This window comes from Drosophila subpulchrella, chromosome 2R, assembly GCF_014743375.2.
Source record: "Drosophila subpulchrella strain 33 F10 #4 breed RU33 chromosome 2R, RU_Dsub_v1.1 Primary Assembly, whole genome shotgun sequence".
NCBI classification, from domain to species: Eukaryota; Metazoa; Arthropoda; class Insecta; order Diptera; family Drosophilidae; genus Drosophila; species Drosophila subpulchrella.
The window spans coordinates 12,385,136-12,399,291 of record NC_050611.1 but is presented as its reverse complement, the minus strand read 5'-3'; the positions used below and the strand labels follow the sequence as shown (position 1 = coordinate 12,399,291).

Here is a 14,156-nt window from a genome sequence, read left to right as displayed (position 1 = left end):
GATCGATTATGGGAGTGGAGCCGGGATCCCGGAGGCCACGGCAATCGGCGTAGAAGGAAACTAAACGTATGGAGAGAACAGCTCGGTAATCGGTAATAATAATCGTAATAATAGTAGTTTGTAGCAATTAAAATAATTTAGTTGAAATTCACATTCATCACATTGGTTGGCCGACCATCTGCCATGCCTCATCCTCAACTGTTGCCGTCGTCGTCTTTGTCGTCGTCGTGGCCTCTGCCTCTCAGGTGTCTGCATCGTTGAAGCTCATGGCCGCATCGAAGCTATCCACTATGGTCTCCATGCGCTCATGGTGCTCAAATCGGGCGAACTTCCGCGCGAATTTCCTACTGGACCGCGAAGTGCTGTACCTTCGCGAGTAGCGCGCTCGCCGGAAGAACCGGAATCGCGTGTCCTCCTCCTCCTCGTCGTACTCTGGCGCCGACACCGAATCCTCGTCCGTCTCGCGCAGAAACTCCTTGGGATCACGATGGATCTTAAAGATCTTGGTGGCCGTCGCCCCATTCAACTTCGATATGGTGCGCGAGGCATTGAGGATTCCACTGGGATTTGAAATGGAACTACTGCGGTTCTTGATGGCCGTCAGTCGGTTCGTGATCGACACCACGTTGAACAACTTGGACAACTCCGAGTCAACGCAGCGCGATTCGCGACGCAGGTTCTTGCCGTTCTTCACGTAAATGAAGTGGTTTAAGGGGCTCTGGCTCAGGCTCTGGCCATCTAAAGGATGGCTTCCCGTGGAGCAGGTGGGCGAAATGGAGACGGATACGGAGGTGCTGCTGCCGCCGCCCCCGTTGGTCAGCAGAGTGGGCGTGGAGGGCGGCGCTGGAGGTGGCACATGCGGCATTGTGTAGCAGCGCTGTCGGCCCGAGGTCAGAGAAGACCCCCCACCCGTCGGGCCGTCGTACAGGTTGGTCACGTTGTAGCGGCTCAGGCGGCACAGCGACGTGGACTCCGGCTCCAGTTCCGCCTCCGGATCGTGGCTGGTGGGCATGTCCATGGCCTGTGCGAGTGTGTGAGTGTGTGTTCGTGGTTTTTGGCCAGGTTTTTCGAGTGGGCGGAGAGTGGAGAGCGGAGTGGTGCGGTGCGGTGTTGTGCGACGGGGCGAAAAGAAAGGGCGTTGTAGCCGTCTGTGGATTAACCGGAATCGGCGCCGGACGCAGTGCGTCCACTCACCTGCAGCAAGCCTTCGACCTCCATGTACTGGCTGTCGGTGGTGAGACGGTGTGTTTTGTGCATCAGTTGTTGATATCAGGTATATTGATTAGGAAATATTATTGTTGAAATAGAGTGACCGTTCACAAAGCAGCTCAACGTGGGCCTAGCGCCAAGTCACGCAAAATGCCTGGCCTACTCGTTCGAAATTCAAAACAAATTCGTATTTAGAGTTGCCTATGCAAAATCTATGGAAAAAAAACAGAGTCCTATAACTCTTTAAATAACTTTTAACATTCCATTACTTAAAGAACAACATTGTTAAGAGTCGACAGGAACAAGTGTATAATAAAGATGCTAGCCCCTCTAAAGAAAATCCCTATCTTTGTTTAAATTGGGGCCGGAGATTTTTAATAATTTGTTAAATACTTTCAAATTCATTAAAACAATTAACAAAATATAGAATGAAAATACTGAATCTGGTATTAAGCAACATTGTGTCACGGCTGTCACTTCCGCCGGAATGGAGTCTATCGATAACTTGTTTATGTTTTGTTTTGCTAATACCTATTATTGCTATCTTTTTGAGGTATATTTAACTTTCCATTAGTTTTGTGACACTACACATTATTTAAAAATGAATTTTTTGGCTATTTTATATGGTTCAATGGTAAAAACGATACCTGAAAATTTAGATTTGATTTCTTTGATCCTAACCCTGGGTTTGTATGAATGCATGGATTTCCTATTTTTCCTATTTTAATGTGGTATATTTAACTTTCAATTATATTTGTAACACTACATATTATTTAATAATAAATTCTTTGCCTATTTCATATGATTCAATGATAAAAACGATTGCTAAAGATATAGATGTGATTTCTTTGATCCTAACCCTCTTTTTCTATGATTGCATGGATTTCCTGTAAAAATTATTCCCATTCCCCCCAATAAATAAAAACATTCAATAGCCTTGTGAGTTTTTAGTTTTTGTGGTTTAATGTTTTCTGGATTCAGTCTTTCATGTTGAATTTGGTTTGCGGTTACACGCAGCCACTTGCGGTCATCAATAGGCCCCACGCTTGGTTTCAATGTGAGGATCGCGGGTCAAACTATCGGTGTGCTTGTGGCCAAGTCTCCAGATGATGGCGCACGGTTCAAGTCTGACCACCATATTCCGGAAGAGTTCCTGTTCCGGGTCGGATGGCTATACGCGCCTATGTCATCTGCACAAGAGGCTGGTTTTGCATGGGGGGGCAAGGCGAGTCGGTGCCAGCTGGAGGGGCGTGGCAGTGACGAGACCCAGCCCCTGGTGTTTTTTTTTTGGGTAATGGCGTGCCTAGAGCTTGTCGCGGAATCGCAGGGGTGAAATGTTAAACAGCCCTACACCCGTAATACCGTATGGGACAATTAGACGTGCCAACCGCACGGACGGCGATTCGGTAGCCATCGTAGTGCTATGTGGTAACGATTGGAATTTGACGAAAGTCAAATGGTTGGTTTTTGAATTTCCGAGGAAATTCTGGTTTTGCCCGTTTCACGCCCACTGTAGCTCCACTCGCACCAGAGACATAGCGAGGGGTTACGACTTCCGCAACCGGAAGCAGCCGAAGCTGAAACCGGAAATGGGAGTAGCCGCCCCTCGGGGCTGCCAATGTCACGTGCAAAAGGATCTAAGTGGGCGATCACCGGGCGGGGGGTTTTTTGCCAGCTTCACAAAGGACCAGGATCAGTCGAAAAAGCAGCAAATAAGGGTGGCTAAAACGATATATAATCCGTACATTTTTCAATATACTGATCATATATCTCTCCTGGCCACTATCGCCTTTCTTTCGCTGAGCGGCACAAAGTGGAGCCAGCGGTTTTGAGAATTATCGGGTATTGGGGGCGACTGAAGATCAAGCAACATCCGTTCGGAGTCGCAATGTCAAAACAAAAATTTCAAACTCGAGGCGGTGCCTCTGGTTTGAAACTTAATATTTCTCCATTGCGAATAACCGATTTTTCGGACGAAATGCCTGATCTTCAGCCGCCCCAGCCCAATAATTCTCGAAGCGCTTCTTGTTGAAGTTGTAAATACAAAAGTTCAATGTTGCAATTGAAATAATTGCTGATCAAGTGCTGGCGTTCTGTGCCAAAACAGCCGACTGGGCGGCGTGAAATATTGAAAAAGTAGAGCCGTTTTCGAGGTAATACGAAGAGTAATACAAACAGCGTGATTTTACGGGTTTTAGAAGCTGATCGAGGCTTACCGGCACGCCCATTGCCAGTGAGTTGGAGGAGATTGAGATTGCAGGCGGCTTGTTGCTGCCGTGCATGTTGCTGCTGGTGGTGTTGCTGCCGTACATGTTGCTGCCTCTCTCTCCGGATGTTGGGCTCTCGCTGACGTCGAACGGCCAGTGTGGCCACGAAAAGTTCTGAATTATTTTGGTGTGGTGGGGGCGGAACCACCGGTGGTGATGTCATGTGGTGGCCGACGCCCCCGAGATGTGTGTGGGCTTGTGTGGCCACCTAATCCTCCTGATTCTCCTCCTGCCGATCCTTCTGGCGCTTGCGGCAATTGTCGAAGGTGTGGCCCCTGAAGCTGCAGTAGGTGCAGCGGTTGGTTCGCTTGGAGCCACGGGTGTTCTTCGACGCGGCGGCCAGATCCTCGTCCTCCTGGTTGTTGTGCTCGATGATGCGGCCCTGCTCCAGGAGGTCCTTGAACGACTGGACACTCTGGCGGGCGATGTGCTTGCGATACTTGATGTTCAGCAGGCCGTACAGCAGATCCAGCTCCGTCTCCTCGTCGTGGCGATCGCTGGGCAGCTGGGCCAGCAGCGCCCGCTTGTGGACCACAAAGGTGTCGATGGGGTCGTGGTCCTCCTGCTTCTTCTGGAAGAACTCCATGTAGACCTGGTAGGCGGGCTTCGTGGGCGAGAAGTGTTCGCGGATGAGGCCGATGGCGTCGTTCCAGGTGGTGGCCTCCTTGCGGACGCCCTGCCACCAGGTGCTCGCCAGTCCGTAGAACAGCAACGAGATACCCTTGAGGGCGTTCTCATCGCTGATGCTCTCCAGCTCTTTGTAGATCAAGATGTTGGTGATGAACTCCTCGACCACGTCGTGATCGCGGGTACCGCCGAAATTGTGTGTGCACGCAGCGAAGCTGCCCTTGACCTTGGCGCCCTGGGCATCTGCTCCGCCGGCTGCTGCTGCATTTCCGGCGGCACTAGTGGCGCTCAACCGCACCGCTTCGATCAGCGCATGGAGCTGCTCGTTGGTCATGGTTACGGGCTCACCCATTTTGCGTTGGATTTCAGTGAGGTTAGGTGATAAAACTCCTGGGGTTCAGTCGGCGGACAAAGCCTGTGTAGCGAATGCGGCCGTTGAGTTGAACTGAGGAGCTCTCTCTTATGGGGGGCCTTTTATACCCGCCGGTTGTGAAATAGAGCCGCAGTGAGAGAGGAGCAGCCCCCAAGAGCGCGCATGGCCTGTGTTTTTCTTATTATCGCCCAGTGAATCATCGCTGCCATATTATAGTATCAGCTTGAAAGCCGGTAACTAGCCCCAAAAATGGTAAGCAAACCGGGTTATAAATATGTTTTAATTGATTATTTCCACAGAAAATTGTTTAAGTCTTTGGGTAAATCTTCCTACAATTTTGCGAGGCCCTCTGGCTATTTATTTCATTACATTTCAATGTGAAAGTCTTGGAATTCTCTTTTATGTATGTACGTTTTCAATAGCGGACTTTGCCATTTTTTTTTTGGATTTCATATTTAGTTGTTATCACAATTATTAGTAATGGTTTTGTTCTTTGAAATATTTCGAAGATTACAAATTTTATGACAAATTAAAATAAAATAACCGCCTATGCTATCATGGTTTTGGAAACCCCTAATTTTTAATAAAAAATTTTAAACACATTATGTATTCTTGCTCAGTGCTTGCACATTACATTGACGTTTGAAATTCTACGAACTTACTCATAGCTCAGTTAGTGACATGCGATTAAATCTTTACAGACTTTTCATCAAAAAGTGAAATCATTTGTTGTTTATTTAATATCATATCATATTCATTTCTTTGTTTTCAAAAGCAAACTATACATAACCCATAGAAATATGATATAGTGCTTACATTTCCACACTGAGAAGAACAAACATTAAGTCCACTTCAAGAATTTAATGTGTATAACTTCTTGGGACATGTTCAGTTATTATATTTGTATATTAAAGGCAGAAGCAAGAGTACAAACTTTGTTTGCCTAAGCTACACGCTATTTTTATATGACGTCATAAATTGTTTGTGTATAAAGTTAATGCCATATAATTTGTGATGACAAATCAATAGTGATGACTTAAAGAAACCGGTTGTACTAGAAAACATAATTATAAAACATAAATAAACTGATTTGGTTTAAAGTAAGAAATATATTTTTCTGTCCATCAATTATAATAATGGCATGTTTTAAAGCCACCTGTTATCTGGGACTATTATCTAGAGAACAAATTCGTGTAAATCGAAATTTAGATAGGAGAGGTGAACCCCCAGCAAGTGAGCAAATGCTCACCCACTAAAATAAAATACTACTCCCAAAGAGCGGTGTTTAAAGAGCGAACTGCGTTTTAATTTCACAACGAGCGAAATCGCAGAGCAGGCAAAATTCAACGCCAGTTGCTCCCCTGCCAGCAAAACGATTGGGCTTGAAATTTGGAGCAGTTCGTTGTTTGTTTACTTTTCGCGGAACCCAAACAGAACCCACAGAAGCGGCCCCAAGATGACACAGATGTCCGACGAACAATTTCGCATACTCATCGAAACAATTCGTTCGCTGGCACCCATCAAAGAAGAGGAGCCGCCCTCAAAGGGCAGCTTCAGCAATTGTGCGGTGAAATTCAGTGGGCAGCGGGATCACGATGCCGTGGATGAGTTCATCAACGCCGTGGAGACCTACAAAGAGATGGAGGGCATCAGCGATAAGGATGCCCTGAAGGGTCTGCCGCTGCTCTTCAACAACATAGCCGTGATGTGGTGGAAGGGTGTGCGCCGGGATGCCAAGACCTGGCCGGATGCCCTGCAACTGCTGCGGGATCACTTCTCGCCGACCAAACCCTCCTATCAGCTCTACATGGAGATCTTTGAGACGAAGCAGGCCCACGGCGAGGTAATCGACTCCTTTGTGTGCAAACAGCGAGCCCTGCTGGCCAAGCTGCCGGAGGGACGACACGACGAGGAGACGGAACTGGACTTTATCTACGGACTGATGCAGCCAAAGTACCGGGAGAGCATTCCACGGCACGAGATCAAGACCTTCCGGGAGCTTCTCGATCGGGGTCGAACTGTGGAGCGCACCAAGCACTAAAGTTAAACCTAAGTTAGTTAGTTGTACATACTAGGCAAATAAAAGAGAAATTAAATTAAAAGCATTCAACCCCATATTGTTTATCCATTTATAAAGCTCTTAAGTGGATAACTTTTCAGAAGATATTCAAATTATTTCGAAAGAGGAAAATAACTTCTAATAATCATGGGTTTTGACCAGCTGACTTGGCAAAAATCTATTCCTCGAATTCGATTTGAACAAATCTTTCAAACTTGTTTCAAATAAAAATATTTAATTAAGTATCTTATTTATATAACCTTTCAGTACATATATAACATTATTAACTAAAACTCATGTTGCATATAAATCAGATTCACAGTCAAACCGAATTCGACAAAATGTCTCGGATGTAAAAATCACAACATGATGCCGCGACAAATAATATTTCCTATAAATAATAATGTAATTAAAATGTATGCATAAACTAATAAAACAATTAAACAGATAAATATAAATTTACAGAGATAATTTGCATTTAAATTTTCCCGCTCTCGGCAGTATATTTTTTAGTTTCCTATCGATACCTTTTCGACATTATCGATTTTTAGTTATATCACTATGTGTAACGTGACTCTTTGCCAAATTTCGGTATATTTCAACACGCAAAATGGTATATTTTCGGTATGTAAAAGTGGTATTAAAGGTATTTTTCTGGTCATCCCATCAAAAGCCGAGGTGCGTTTAGTTTCCAGCAATTTCGTGAAAATAACGTGGGATTGTGCGTCTCGCCGACCGCCAAATGGGGGAAAGTGCCGCCGGCGGAGCCGACAACCCCGAATGCATGGCGGCACTTTTCCGCCAGCCGAAGATGCTTCTCAGATCGCATTTCCTGCTCTTTCAGGTGGCAGGCAACTGCTGTCGTTCCCCTTCTCGTCCTTTTGGAGGCTCTCATGTGAGACGGCGACCGTGGATCTACGACTGGGACTGCGACTGCTGAGCACCGTGCGGAGGACACGATGACCACCAGCAGCGAGGATGTGCTGCTCCAGATGGGCGAGGTGCGGTACAAGAAGGGCGACGGAACCCTCTACGTGATGAACGAGCGGGTGGCCTGGATGGCAGAGCATCGGGACACGGTCACGGTCTCGCATCGCTATGCGGACATCAAGAGTGGGTTAACTTTTGAACTCTTCCATCCAGATTTATTAACCCTTCCATATACAGCCCAAAAGATCTCTCCCGAGGGCAAGCCCAAGGTGCAGCTCCAGGTGGTGCTCCACGACGGCAACACCTCCACCTTTCACTTCGTCAATCGCCAGGGACAGCCCGCCATGCTTGCCGACAGGGACAAGGTCAAGGAGCTGCTGCAGCAGCTGCTGCCCAACTTCAAGCGGAAGGTGGACAAGGACCTGGAGGACAAGAACCGCATCCTCGTGGAGAACCCCAATCTGCTGCAGCTCTACAAGGACCTCGTCATCACCAAAGTCCTAACCAGCGACGAGTTCTGGGCTACCCATGCCAAGGATCATGCCCTGAAGAAGATGGGCAAGACCCAGGAGATCGGTCTGTGTGAAAATCATTTAGTGCTCCTTTTTTCTTATTCTCTTTATAATCCCAGGTGTCTCTGGAGCCTTTCTGGCCGACATTAAGCCGCAAACGGATGGCTGCAACGGCCTCAAGTACAACCTCACCTCCGACGTGATTCACTGCATTTTCAAGACCTATCCCGCCGTTAAACGCAAGCATTTCGAGAATGTGCCTTCGAAGATGCCAGAGTCCGAGTTCTGGACCAAGTTTTTCCAGTCGCACTACTTTCATCGCGACCGCCTCACCGCCGGCACAAAGGACATATTCACAGAGTGCGGCAAGATCGATGACCAGGCCTTAAAAGCGGCTGTGCTGCAGGGAGCCGGTGATCCCTTGCTGGACCTCAAGAAGTTCGAGGATGTTCCTTTGGAGGAGGGCTTCGGCAGCGTGGCCGGGGATCGCAACGTAGTGAACAGCGGGAACATCGTGCATCAAAACATGATCAAGCGGTTCAACCAGCATTCCATTATGGTGCTCAAGACCTGTACCAATGTGACCTCAGCGCCTTCGACCATGACCAATGGCACCAATAATGCTAACGGACCGGTTTCGCAATCCGCCTATACGAACGGTCTGAACGGAAAAGCCACGGCTTCCTCCACGAAGAGTTCCGCCGACCAGGTGGATAAAGACGAGCCGCAGAGCAAGAAGCAACGACTGATGGAAAAGATTCATTACGAGGATCTTGGCGATCCCCACATGGAAGGGGACGACGATGCCGCCCATGGGGATAAGGCCAACAAGGCCCAACAGTTTGAACTGTCTAAAGTGGAGCGTTACCTGAATGGCCCTGTCCAGAACAGCATGTACGACAACCACCACGACTCCATGAGTCTGGAAGAAGTGCAGTATAAGCTTGTGCGGAACTCAGAATCCTGGCTGAATCGCAACGTGCAACGTACTTTCATTTGTTCCAAGGCGGCAGTAAATGCCCTGGGAGAGCTCAGTCCTGGCGGTTCAATGATGCGCGGTTTCCAAGAGCAGTCAGCAGGGCGTAAGTATTTTAACTTTCATTAAAATAAATATTACTAAATTTCCCATTCGACTTGCAGAACTTGTGCCCAGTGACTTCCAACGAGAGTTGCGACACCTATATCTGTCACTGTCCGAGCTGCTGAAGCACTTCTGGAGCTGTTTCCCGCCCACCTCCGAAGAGTTGGAGGCAAAGCTGCAGCGTATGCACGAGACCTTGCAGCGTTTCAAAATGGCCAAACTAGTGCCTTTTGAGGTGGGTTCTTACACCATTTCCGTTGGTTATATTATTATAAACCCTCGTACCTTTTAGAACCGCGCTATGCACGAACTCTCGCCGCTGCGGTCTTCGTTGACCCAGCACATGAACCAGCTACTGCGCACCGCCAACGGCAAGTTCGCCACCTGGAAGGAGCGAAAACTACGCAACGCTAGGTAGCAAATGCTCAATGGAGGCGAGCTCGAGCGTCTGCAACACACCTCAAGAACCATTATTATAGACTAGGAGTAACTATAAGCGTATGCGGAACGCATGGAAATAAAACATTATTTGCAACTTGGTAGACCTGCCCTGTTTTCAAGTCTATTTCTGGAGAATTATCGGCCTCTCGTCGTGCGTGTGGTTATTTTGAGTCCGCCACAAGCTGCGGTTTTGGTGCGTACTCGTGCCAGTTAATTAACAGATCCGGAACTATAAAAGTTGTTATCTTGGGCGCTAGGCGCTTCAGTTGGCTGGCACTTCTTGGTCGCGTAACAAAAGTCAAGGATATTTAAAAAAATGGATATTCAGATTCTCCTTTTCCTTATATACTTAAAGTTGGCACTAGTGGGATCCACTTTGTTATTTCAAACGAACTCGGAGTTTGGTGTAAATATTATAATAACAGTTTATTCTGAAATATTCTAATGAAGGTCCTTAATTTAGATATTTATGGCCTAAGCCATGCCACTTTCTGTAAAGAACCGCAATGTCTTCATTTCGTTTAGTTACACATTTTTTTCTATCAAGAGAGTGTGTTGGATCTGATTTAAAGGCCGTTGCCCGATCTTCTTCGGGAAGTTTTGGACAGAAGAAATGGAAGACAATAAACTGGATGATCTTGGTCGCGTAACAAAAGTCAAGGATATTTAAAAAAAAAAATTGATATTCAGATACTCCTTTTCCTTATATACTTAAAGTGGGCATTAGTGGGATCCACTTTGTTATTTCAAACGAACGCGGAGTTTGGTGTAAATATTATAATAACAGTGTATTCTGAAATATTTTAATGAAGATCCTTAATTAGATATAGATAGATAATAGATATTTATGGCCCTAGCCATGCCACTTTCTTTAAAGAACCGCAATGTCATAATTTCGTTTAGTTACAAATTTGTATTCCATCATTAGTGTGTTTTGGATCTGATTTCAAGGCCGATGCTCGATCTTCTTCGGGAAGTTTTGGACAGAAGAAATGGAAAACAATAAACTGGTTGATCGGTCAGCGCTCACAGTTTGAACTGCATTAAACCGATTCGGCGCGACACAGATTTTAAAATCTGGGTTTTAATTAACAGCTTCTTGAGCACGCACCTTTCTTCCCGACTTTTGTCCAAAGCGGCCGCCAGTTAGATTTAAAACGCTTACAAACGAACATCGGAAATATTGCTTGCTCTTTTGGATACCATACCATGATCAAATCTTTGATAAATAGATCTTTGCTCTGTGCCATATTAATAAACTTGAATTTGGTTAATTCTACGTTGTTTTATACCACCAACTCTGAGTATGGGGTAATTTTGAATCAAGTGCTTGTGAGCTGATGTTTAAAATGTGGTTTTTGCTTTGTAGATATTCATGGCCATATCGGTGCCCATTGGTTTGCCACATCGGAATGTCTTTCTGTCTTACAATTACGAGTTTAACTACTATCAGCCGGAACACGTGTACAAATATCCTCCGATTTTGGTGGGTTATAAATACGTTTGTTCGTTGAAATTTTTGTCTAAATTAGATTTTTTCTTGAAACCTATAGATGGGTCAGGACTTTGAGGATAGCTATCTGACATATCCCACGACGGGACGAGAGGCCAAAGGAGGATACTGCCATGATTGCAAAGATTGGAGAATAGAGGGAAATAGCACAGCCCCAAGTAATTCGTCGACAAAAGCGGCATCTCGTGAAAAGCGTGCCTTAACTTTAATGAGCCGCTCTGTTTTTTATGCCATGTTAAGGGATAAATTAAGAAGGTGGGTGGTATAAATATAAAAATAATGATATTAAATATTTAAGCATTTCACTGCTCTTTTAGGTCTGGTTTTCCTGCTGAAGCCTGTTTACTGCGCCTAATATGCGATACAAATGCTTCTCAACTGGGTGAAGTTAATGGATTTTTGGGCAGTCTAGTTCATATTATATTCAGGTTAGTTACTTATTTGGGTCAACTGTACGATCCCTAAAACTCTTCATGTTCTTACAGTCCCAGCAGCTCCAAGGAAGAGAACCTGCCCCATGAGTATTACCAAGCCGAATGGGATGGTCGAAAACATCAGGAGTGCTCCGCTTACTCTAAGACTTGTGACCATGACATATTGGACCTGATTTCTGTTCCACTAGAGAAGGCTCTTGGCGACATTGTAAGCCGACGAAGAAGAAAATAAACTGGAGTACTGACGAGAACCGAAAAGTACTTTTCTGGGGGGTTTACCTATCTAATTAGCGGTCACTCGCTAGGCGTTTGCCACGCACTTGTTGCGAGTGCTCAGCTTCAATTGCACTTCAGTTGCTGGCTGAACATCGTGGAGGTCTATCGTGCTCTTTGGGTTTAAGAAAATGGATTTCACTAGTTACTTTCTTGGCCTGACTTTCCTTTTAACTGTTTACCTGGACCTGACCAACTCCTTTGTGGCCTTCACAGCCTCCAGTACCCATGGTGTAAGTTATTCAAGAACAATTTGTTCTTAAAAGATACTCCTATGCTATCGGAACTTTAGATCTTTGCCGCCATTGCTGTTCCGCTCGAGTTGCCCCATCGAAATGTGTTTGTTTCCTACAATTTTGAGGCCAACTACAATTTACCAGCAAGCTGGGAGAAATGGACAATATTTGTAAGTTTAATTTTCGATTTGTTTGCGGCTATAAAACGCCACTTTTGTTGACAATTAACACTCTTTTGTGGCACAATTAACAGATGAATCAGAATGGGAGTATTGTTGGGTTGTTTACTTATGGTTCTACTTGTTCCAGCAAAACGGTCCCATAGAGTCGGAGGAAGTGGTAGAAGATACGGATACGGACACGGAGGCAGAGTCTTCTCGAAAGTTAGCCTCTGGATGCAAAAATTGCACGGTGGAGGAAACGGAGGCTGGTGGAGAGGAACAGGAGGAAGTGGAGGAAGCCACCGAAGTACTCTCCAAAGAACGTAAAGTTAGATCCCTGCTGACACGATCCAATATCTATCGTATTTTCATAGATAAATTAAAAAGGTTGGTAATATATTATTCATAGTTTATCAGGCATTACTAATTCTTATATTTTAGGAGCGGTTTCCAAGGTGAATCATGTTTGCTACGCCTAATTTGTGAGATAAGTGCTGCCCAACTGGATGAATTCAATGGCGTTTTGGGCAGTCTAGTGCATGTTTTGTTCAGGTATTATGAAGAGAGCCTTTTAAAAACCCATTATAATATATTTGTAACCTTTTAGTCCCAGCACTTCAGAGTCAGAAGATCTGCCCCTTCGTTATTATCAAGCGGAACACGATGGTTGGAATGACCATTGCCATTATTATGAGCCGGGCTGTGGCGAAAGTATTCTAGACCTCATATCAGAACCCTTTGAAGAGATTCTAAGACACATTGAACGCAATAAAATATAGACCACAGAATTACAAAGAATTTAGCATGGCCTGTTTTTACTTAGTGGCTTTTCAATTAGCAACTTTCGCTGCCAGAAACTTGAATTCTTAATTGGATCATCACTTCTAGGTAGAAAGAAAAGGTTTTCACTTTGGCTTTCCAAGACTTAAAATTCAGTCGAATGAGGGCAGTTGGATACAATGGATGGATTTAGAACCCTCCCAATCCTGTTAGTTCTTGGCTCTTTTCAGAATTTACAAGCTAAGTTCGTGTGGAGTACGGGCGCAGCTTCTTCGGTGAGTTAGAGAATTTTAAATTAATTGATAGATTAAGAGAATTATTTCTATTATTAATGGCCTGGTCAGCTTTTTGTGGCCATAGCTTTACCGTTGGATTTAGAAAATCAAGCAGTCTTTTTGTCCTACAATTTTGAAGCGTCCTACGATTTGCCTAGAACCTGGAAAAAGAAACCTCCATTTTTGGTAAGTTTTCATGCGGAAATTATTATGAAAATAAAAATCAAATTTTCCCCATTTAGCGAAATGGGAATGGTACTCATGATGATAGTTTGCTAGGCAATCACCATGGCCACCATCAGTTTGATGATTTTGTTTACGATGACTACTACGATGATGCCCAAAATGCCACCCACAAGCACAAACACCATCATAATAAGAAAAAAAAGAAAACTAAACCCAAACCTGAAACTTCAAACAAGCCACCGAAAAAAAAACCCAAGCATAAGCACAAAAAAAAGCATAAGCCAAAATCAAAGCCAAAGGAGGAGATGGACGATGACTACAAGGATTTCTTCCAGGGATTTCCCTTGGATGGTATGGGAGATCCTGTGGGCAGAAGTCTTTCGAAGAGATCCCTACTTTCAAGAAGCAAGTTCTATGAGATCATGAATCATCGCTTCGAATTGTGAGTGTTTGTAAACATTTGTGCGCCTTTCAAAACACCTATTCGTATTATTTTCCAGATATGGATTAGGCTCGGGAGATCGTTGTTTATTAAGACTTATTTGCGAGGCCAATAGCTACCAATTGGGAGATCTGAATGGTGTGCTTGGCAGCTTGGTCCATATTATGTTTAGTCCCAGTAGCTCTCGATATGAGGCTTTGCCCAAGCGATACTACATAGCCGAATTGGATGGTCGGAATGGGAACTGCGGGGCTTATCATCCACAATGCCAACATAGTGTTCTCGACATGATCACGCAACCACCAAAAAATAAAAGCATTATGCACTGAAAACCTTAATAGATATAGTTTTTAGCTA

The 14,156-nt window shown here is 45.0% G+C and overlaps 7 protein-coding genes across 8 annotated transcripts; 5 read left to right on the top strand and 2 right to left on the bottom strand.

Moving 5' to 3' along the window:
- Positions 1-114: 114 nt before the first annotated feature.
- On the bottom strand, positions 115-1,352 carry LOC119550225. The gene is made up of 2 exons (XM_037858792.1): positions 1,195-1,352; positions 115-1,021 (listed from the first exon to the last, which is right to left on the bottom strand). The coding sequence occupies exons 1-2, from the start codon at positions 1,255-1,257 to the stop codon at positions 242-244; spliced, it is 843 nt and encodes a 280-aa protein (XP_037714720.1). The 5' UTR covers positions 1,258-1,352; the 3' UTR covers positions 115-241.
- Positions 1,353-2,153: 801 nt separating this feature from the next.
- On the bottom strand, positions 2,154-4,544 carry LOC119550950 (activity-regulated cytoskeleton associated protein 1). The gene has a single exon (XM_037859976.1). It carries the CDS (start codon positions 4,453-4,455, stop codon positions 3,685-3,687), a length of 771 nt encoding a protein of 256 aa, XP_037715904.1. The 5' UTR covers positions 4,456-4,544; the 3' UTR covers positions 2,154-3,684.
- Positions 4,545-5,845: 1,301 nt separating this feature from the next.
- On the top strand, positions 5,846-6,581 carry LOC119550372 (activity-regulated cytoskeleton associated protein 2). The gene has a single exon (XM_037859018.1). It carries the CDS (start codon positions 5,933-5,935, stop codon positions 6,515-6,517), a length of 585 nt encoding a protein of 194 aa, XP_037714946.1. The 5' UTR covers positions 5,846-5,932; the 3' UTR covers positions 6,518-6,581.
- A 604-nt stretch (positions 6,582-7,185) lies between these two features.
- On the top strand, positions 7,186-9,600 carry LOC119551559 (general transcription factor IIH subunit 1). 2 transcript variants are annotated; one of them, XM_037860955.1, is made up of 6 exons: positions 7,186-7,213; positions 7,380-7,648; positions 7,703-8,041; positions 8,097-9,059; positions 9,118-9,293; positions 9,351-9,600. In XM_037860955.1, exons 2-6 carry the CDS (start codon positions 7,495-7,497, stop codon positions 9,474-9,476), a joined length of 1,758 nt encoding a protein of 585 aa, XP_037716883.1. In that variant the 5' UTR covers positions 7,186-7,213; positions 7,380-7,494; the 3' UTR covers positions 9,477-9,600. The 2 variants fall into 2 exon arrangements, with proteins under 2 accessions (XP_037716883.1, XP_037716884.1); XM_037860956.1 differs by having other exon boundaries at positions 7,208-7,256.
- Positions 9,601-9,672: 72 nt separating this feature from the next.
- On the top strand, positions 9,673-11,678 carry LOC119551558. Its single transcript, XM_037860954.1, has 5 exons — positions 9,673-9,692; positions 10,869-10,985; positions 11,053-11,267; positions 11,330-11,440; positions 11,498-11,678. The coding sequence occupies exons 2-5, from the start codon at positions 10,875-10,877 to the stop codon at positions 11,676-11,678; spliced, it is 618 nt and encodes a 205-aa protein (XP_037716882.1). The 5' UTR covers positions 9,673-9,692; positions 10,869-10,874.
- A 172-nt stretch (positions 11,679-11,850) lies between these two features.
- LOC119551887 lies at positions 11,851-12,895 on the top strand. The gene is made up of 5 exons (XM_037861485.1): positions 11,851-11,952; positions 12,012-12,125; positions 12,265-12,503; positions 12,558-12,668; positions 12,724-12,895. The coding sequence occupies exons 1-5, from the start codon at positions 11,851-11,853 to the stop codon at positions 12,893-12,895; spliced, it is 738 nt and encodes a 245-aa protein (XP_037717413.1).
- Positions 12,896-13,075: 180 nt separating this feature from the next.
- Positions 13,076-14,128, top strand: LOC119551651. Its single transcript, XM_037861087.1, has 4 exons — positions 13,076-13,171; positions 13,241-13,357; positions 13,414-13,799; positions 13,858-14,128. The coding sequence occupies exons 1-4, from the start codon at positions 13,076-13,078 to the stop codon at positions 14,126-14,128; spliced, it is 870 nt and encodes a 289-aa protein (XP_037717015.1).
- Positions 14,129-14,156: the final 28 nt, after the last annotated feature.

Bases quoted from the DNA above. Each gene is read 5' to 3' on its own strand.
- LOC119550225 (XM_037858792.1), bottom strand. From the start codon at position 1,257: ATGCACAAAACACACCGTCTCACCACCGACAGCCAGTACATGGAGGTC. The intron at 1,022-1,194 runs GTGAGTGGACGC...ACACTCGCACAG, and splicing joins AGGTCGAAGGCTTGCTGCAG to GCCATGGACATGCCCACCAG.
- LOC119550950 (XM_037859976.1), bottom strand. From the start codon at position 4,455: ATGGGTGAGCCCGTAACCATGACCAACGAGCAGCTCCATGCGCTGATC.
- LOC119551887 (XM_037861485.1), top strand. From the start codon at position 11,851: ATGGATTTCACTAGTTACTTTCTTGGCCTGACTTTCCTTTTAACTGTT. The intron at 11,953-12,011 runs GTAAGTTATTCA...TCGGAACTTTAG, and splicing joins CAGCCTCCAGTACCCATGGT to ATCTTTGCCGCCATTGCTGT. The intron at 12,669-12,723 runs GTATTATGAAGA...GTAACCTTTTAG, and splicing joins CTAGTGCATGTTTTGTTCAG to TCCCAGCACTTCAGAGTCAG.
- LOC119551559 (XM_037860955.1), top strand. From the start codon at position 7,495: ATGACCACCAGCAGCGAGGATGTGCTGCTCCAGATGGGCGAGGTGCGG. The intron at 7,649-7,702 runs GTGGGTTAACTT...TTCCATATACAG, and splicing joins TCGCTATGCGGACATCAAGA to CCCAAAAGATCTCTCCCGAG. The intron at 9,060-9,117 runs GTAAGTATTTTA...TTCGACTTGCAG, and splicing joins CCAAGAGCAGTCAGCAGGGC to AACTTGTGCCCAGTGACTTC.
- LOC119551651 (XM_037861087.1), top strand. From the start codon at position 13,076: ATGGATGGATTTAGAACCCTCCCAATCCTGTTAGTTCTTGGCTCTTTT. The intron at 13,172-13,240 runs GTGAGTTAGAGA...TGGCCTGGTCAG, and splicing joins GTACGGGCGCAGCTTCTTCG to CTTTTTGTGGCCATAGCTTT. The intron at 13,358-13,413 runs GTAAGTTTTCAT...TTCCCCATTTAG, and splicing joins AAAAGAAACCTCCATTTTTG to CGAAATGGGAATGGTACTCA.
- LOC119551558 (XM_037860954.1), top strand. From the start codon at position 10,875: ATGGCCATATCGGTGCCCATTGGTTTGCCACATCGGAATGTCTTTCTG. The intron at 10,986-11,052 runs GTGGGTTATAAA...TGAAACCTATAG, and splicing joins ACAAATATCCTCCGATTTTG to ATGGGTCAGGACTTTGAGGA. The intron at 11,441-11,497 runs GTTAGTTACTTA...ATGTTCTTACAG, and splicing joins CTAGTTCATATTATATTCAG to TCCCAGCAGCTCCAAGGAAG.
- LOC119550372 (XM_037859018.1), top strand. From the start codon at position 5,933: ATGACACAGATGTCCGACGAACAATTTCGCATACTCATCGAAACAATT.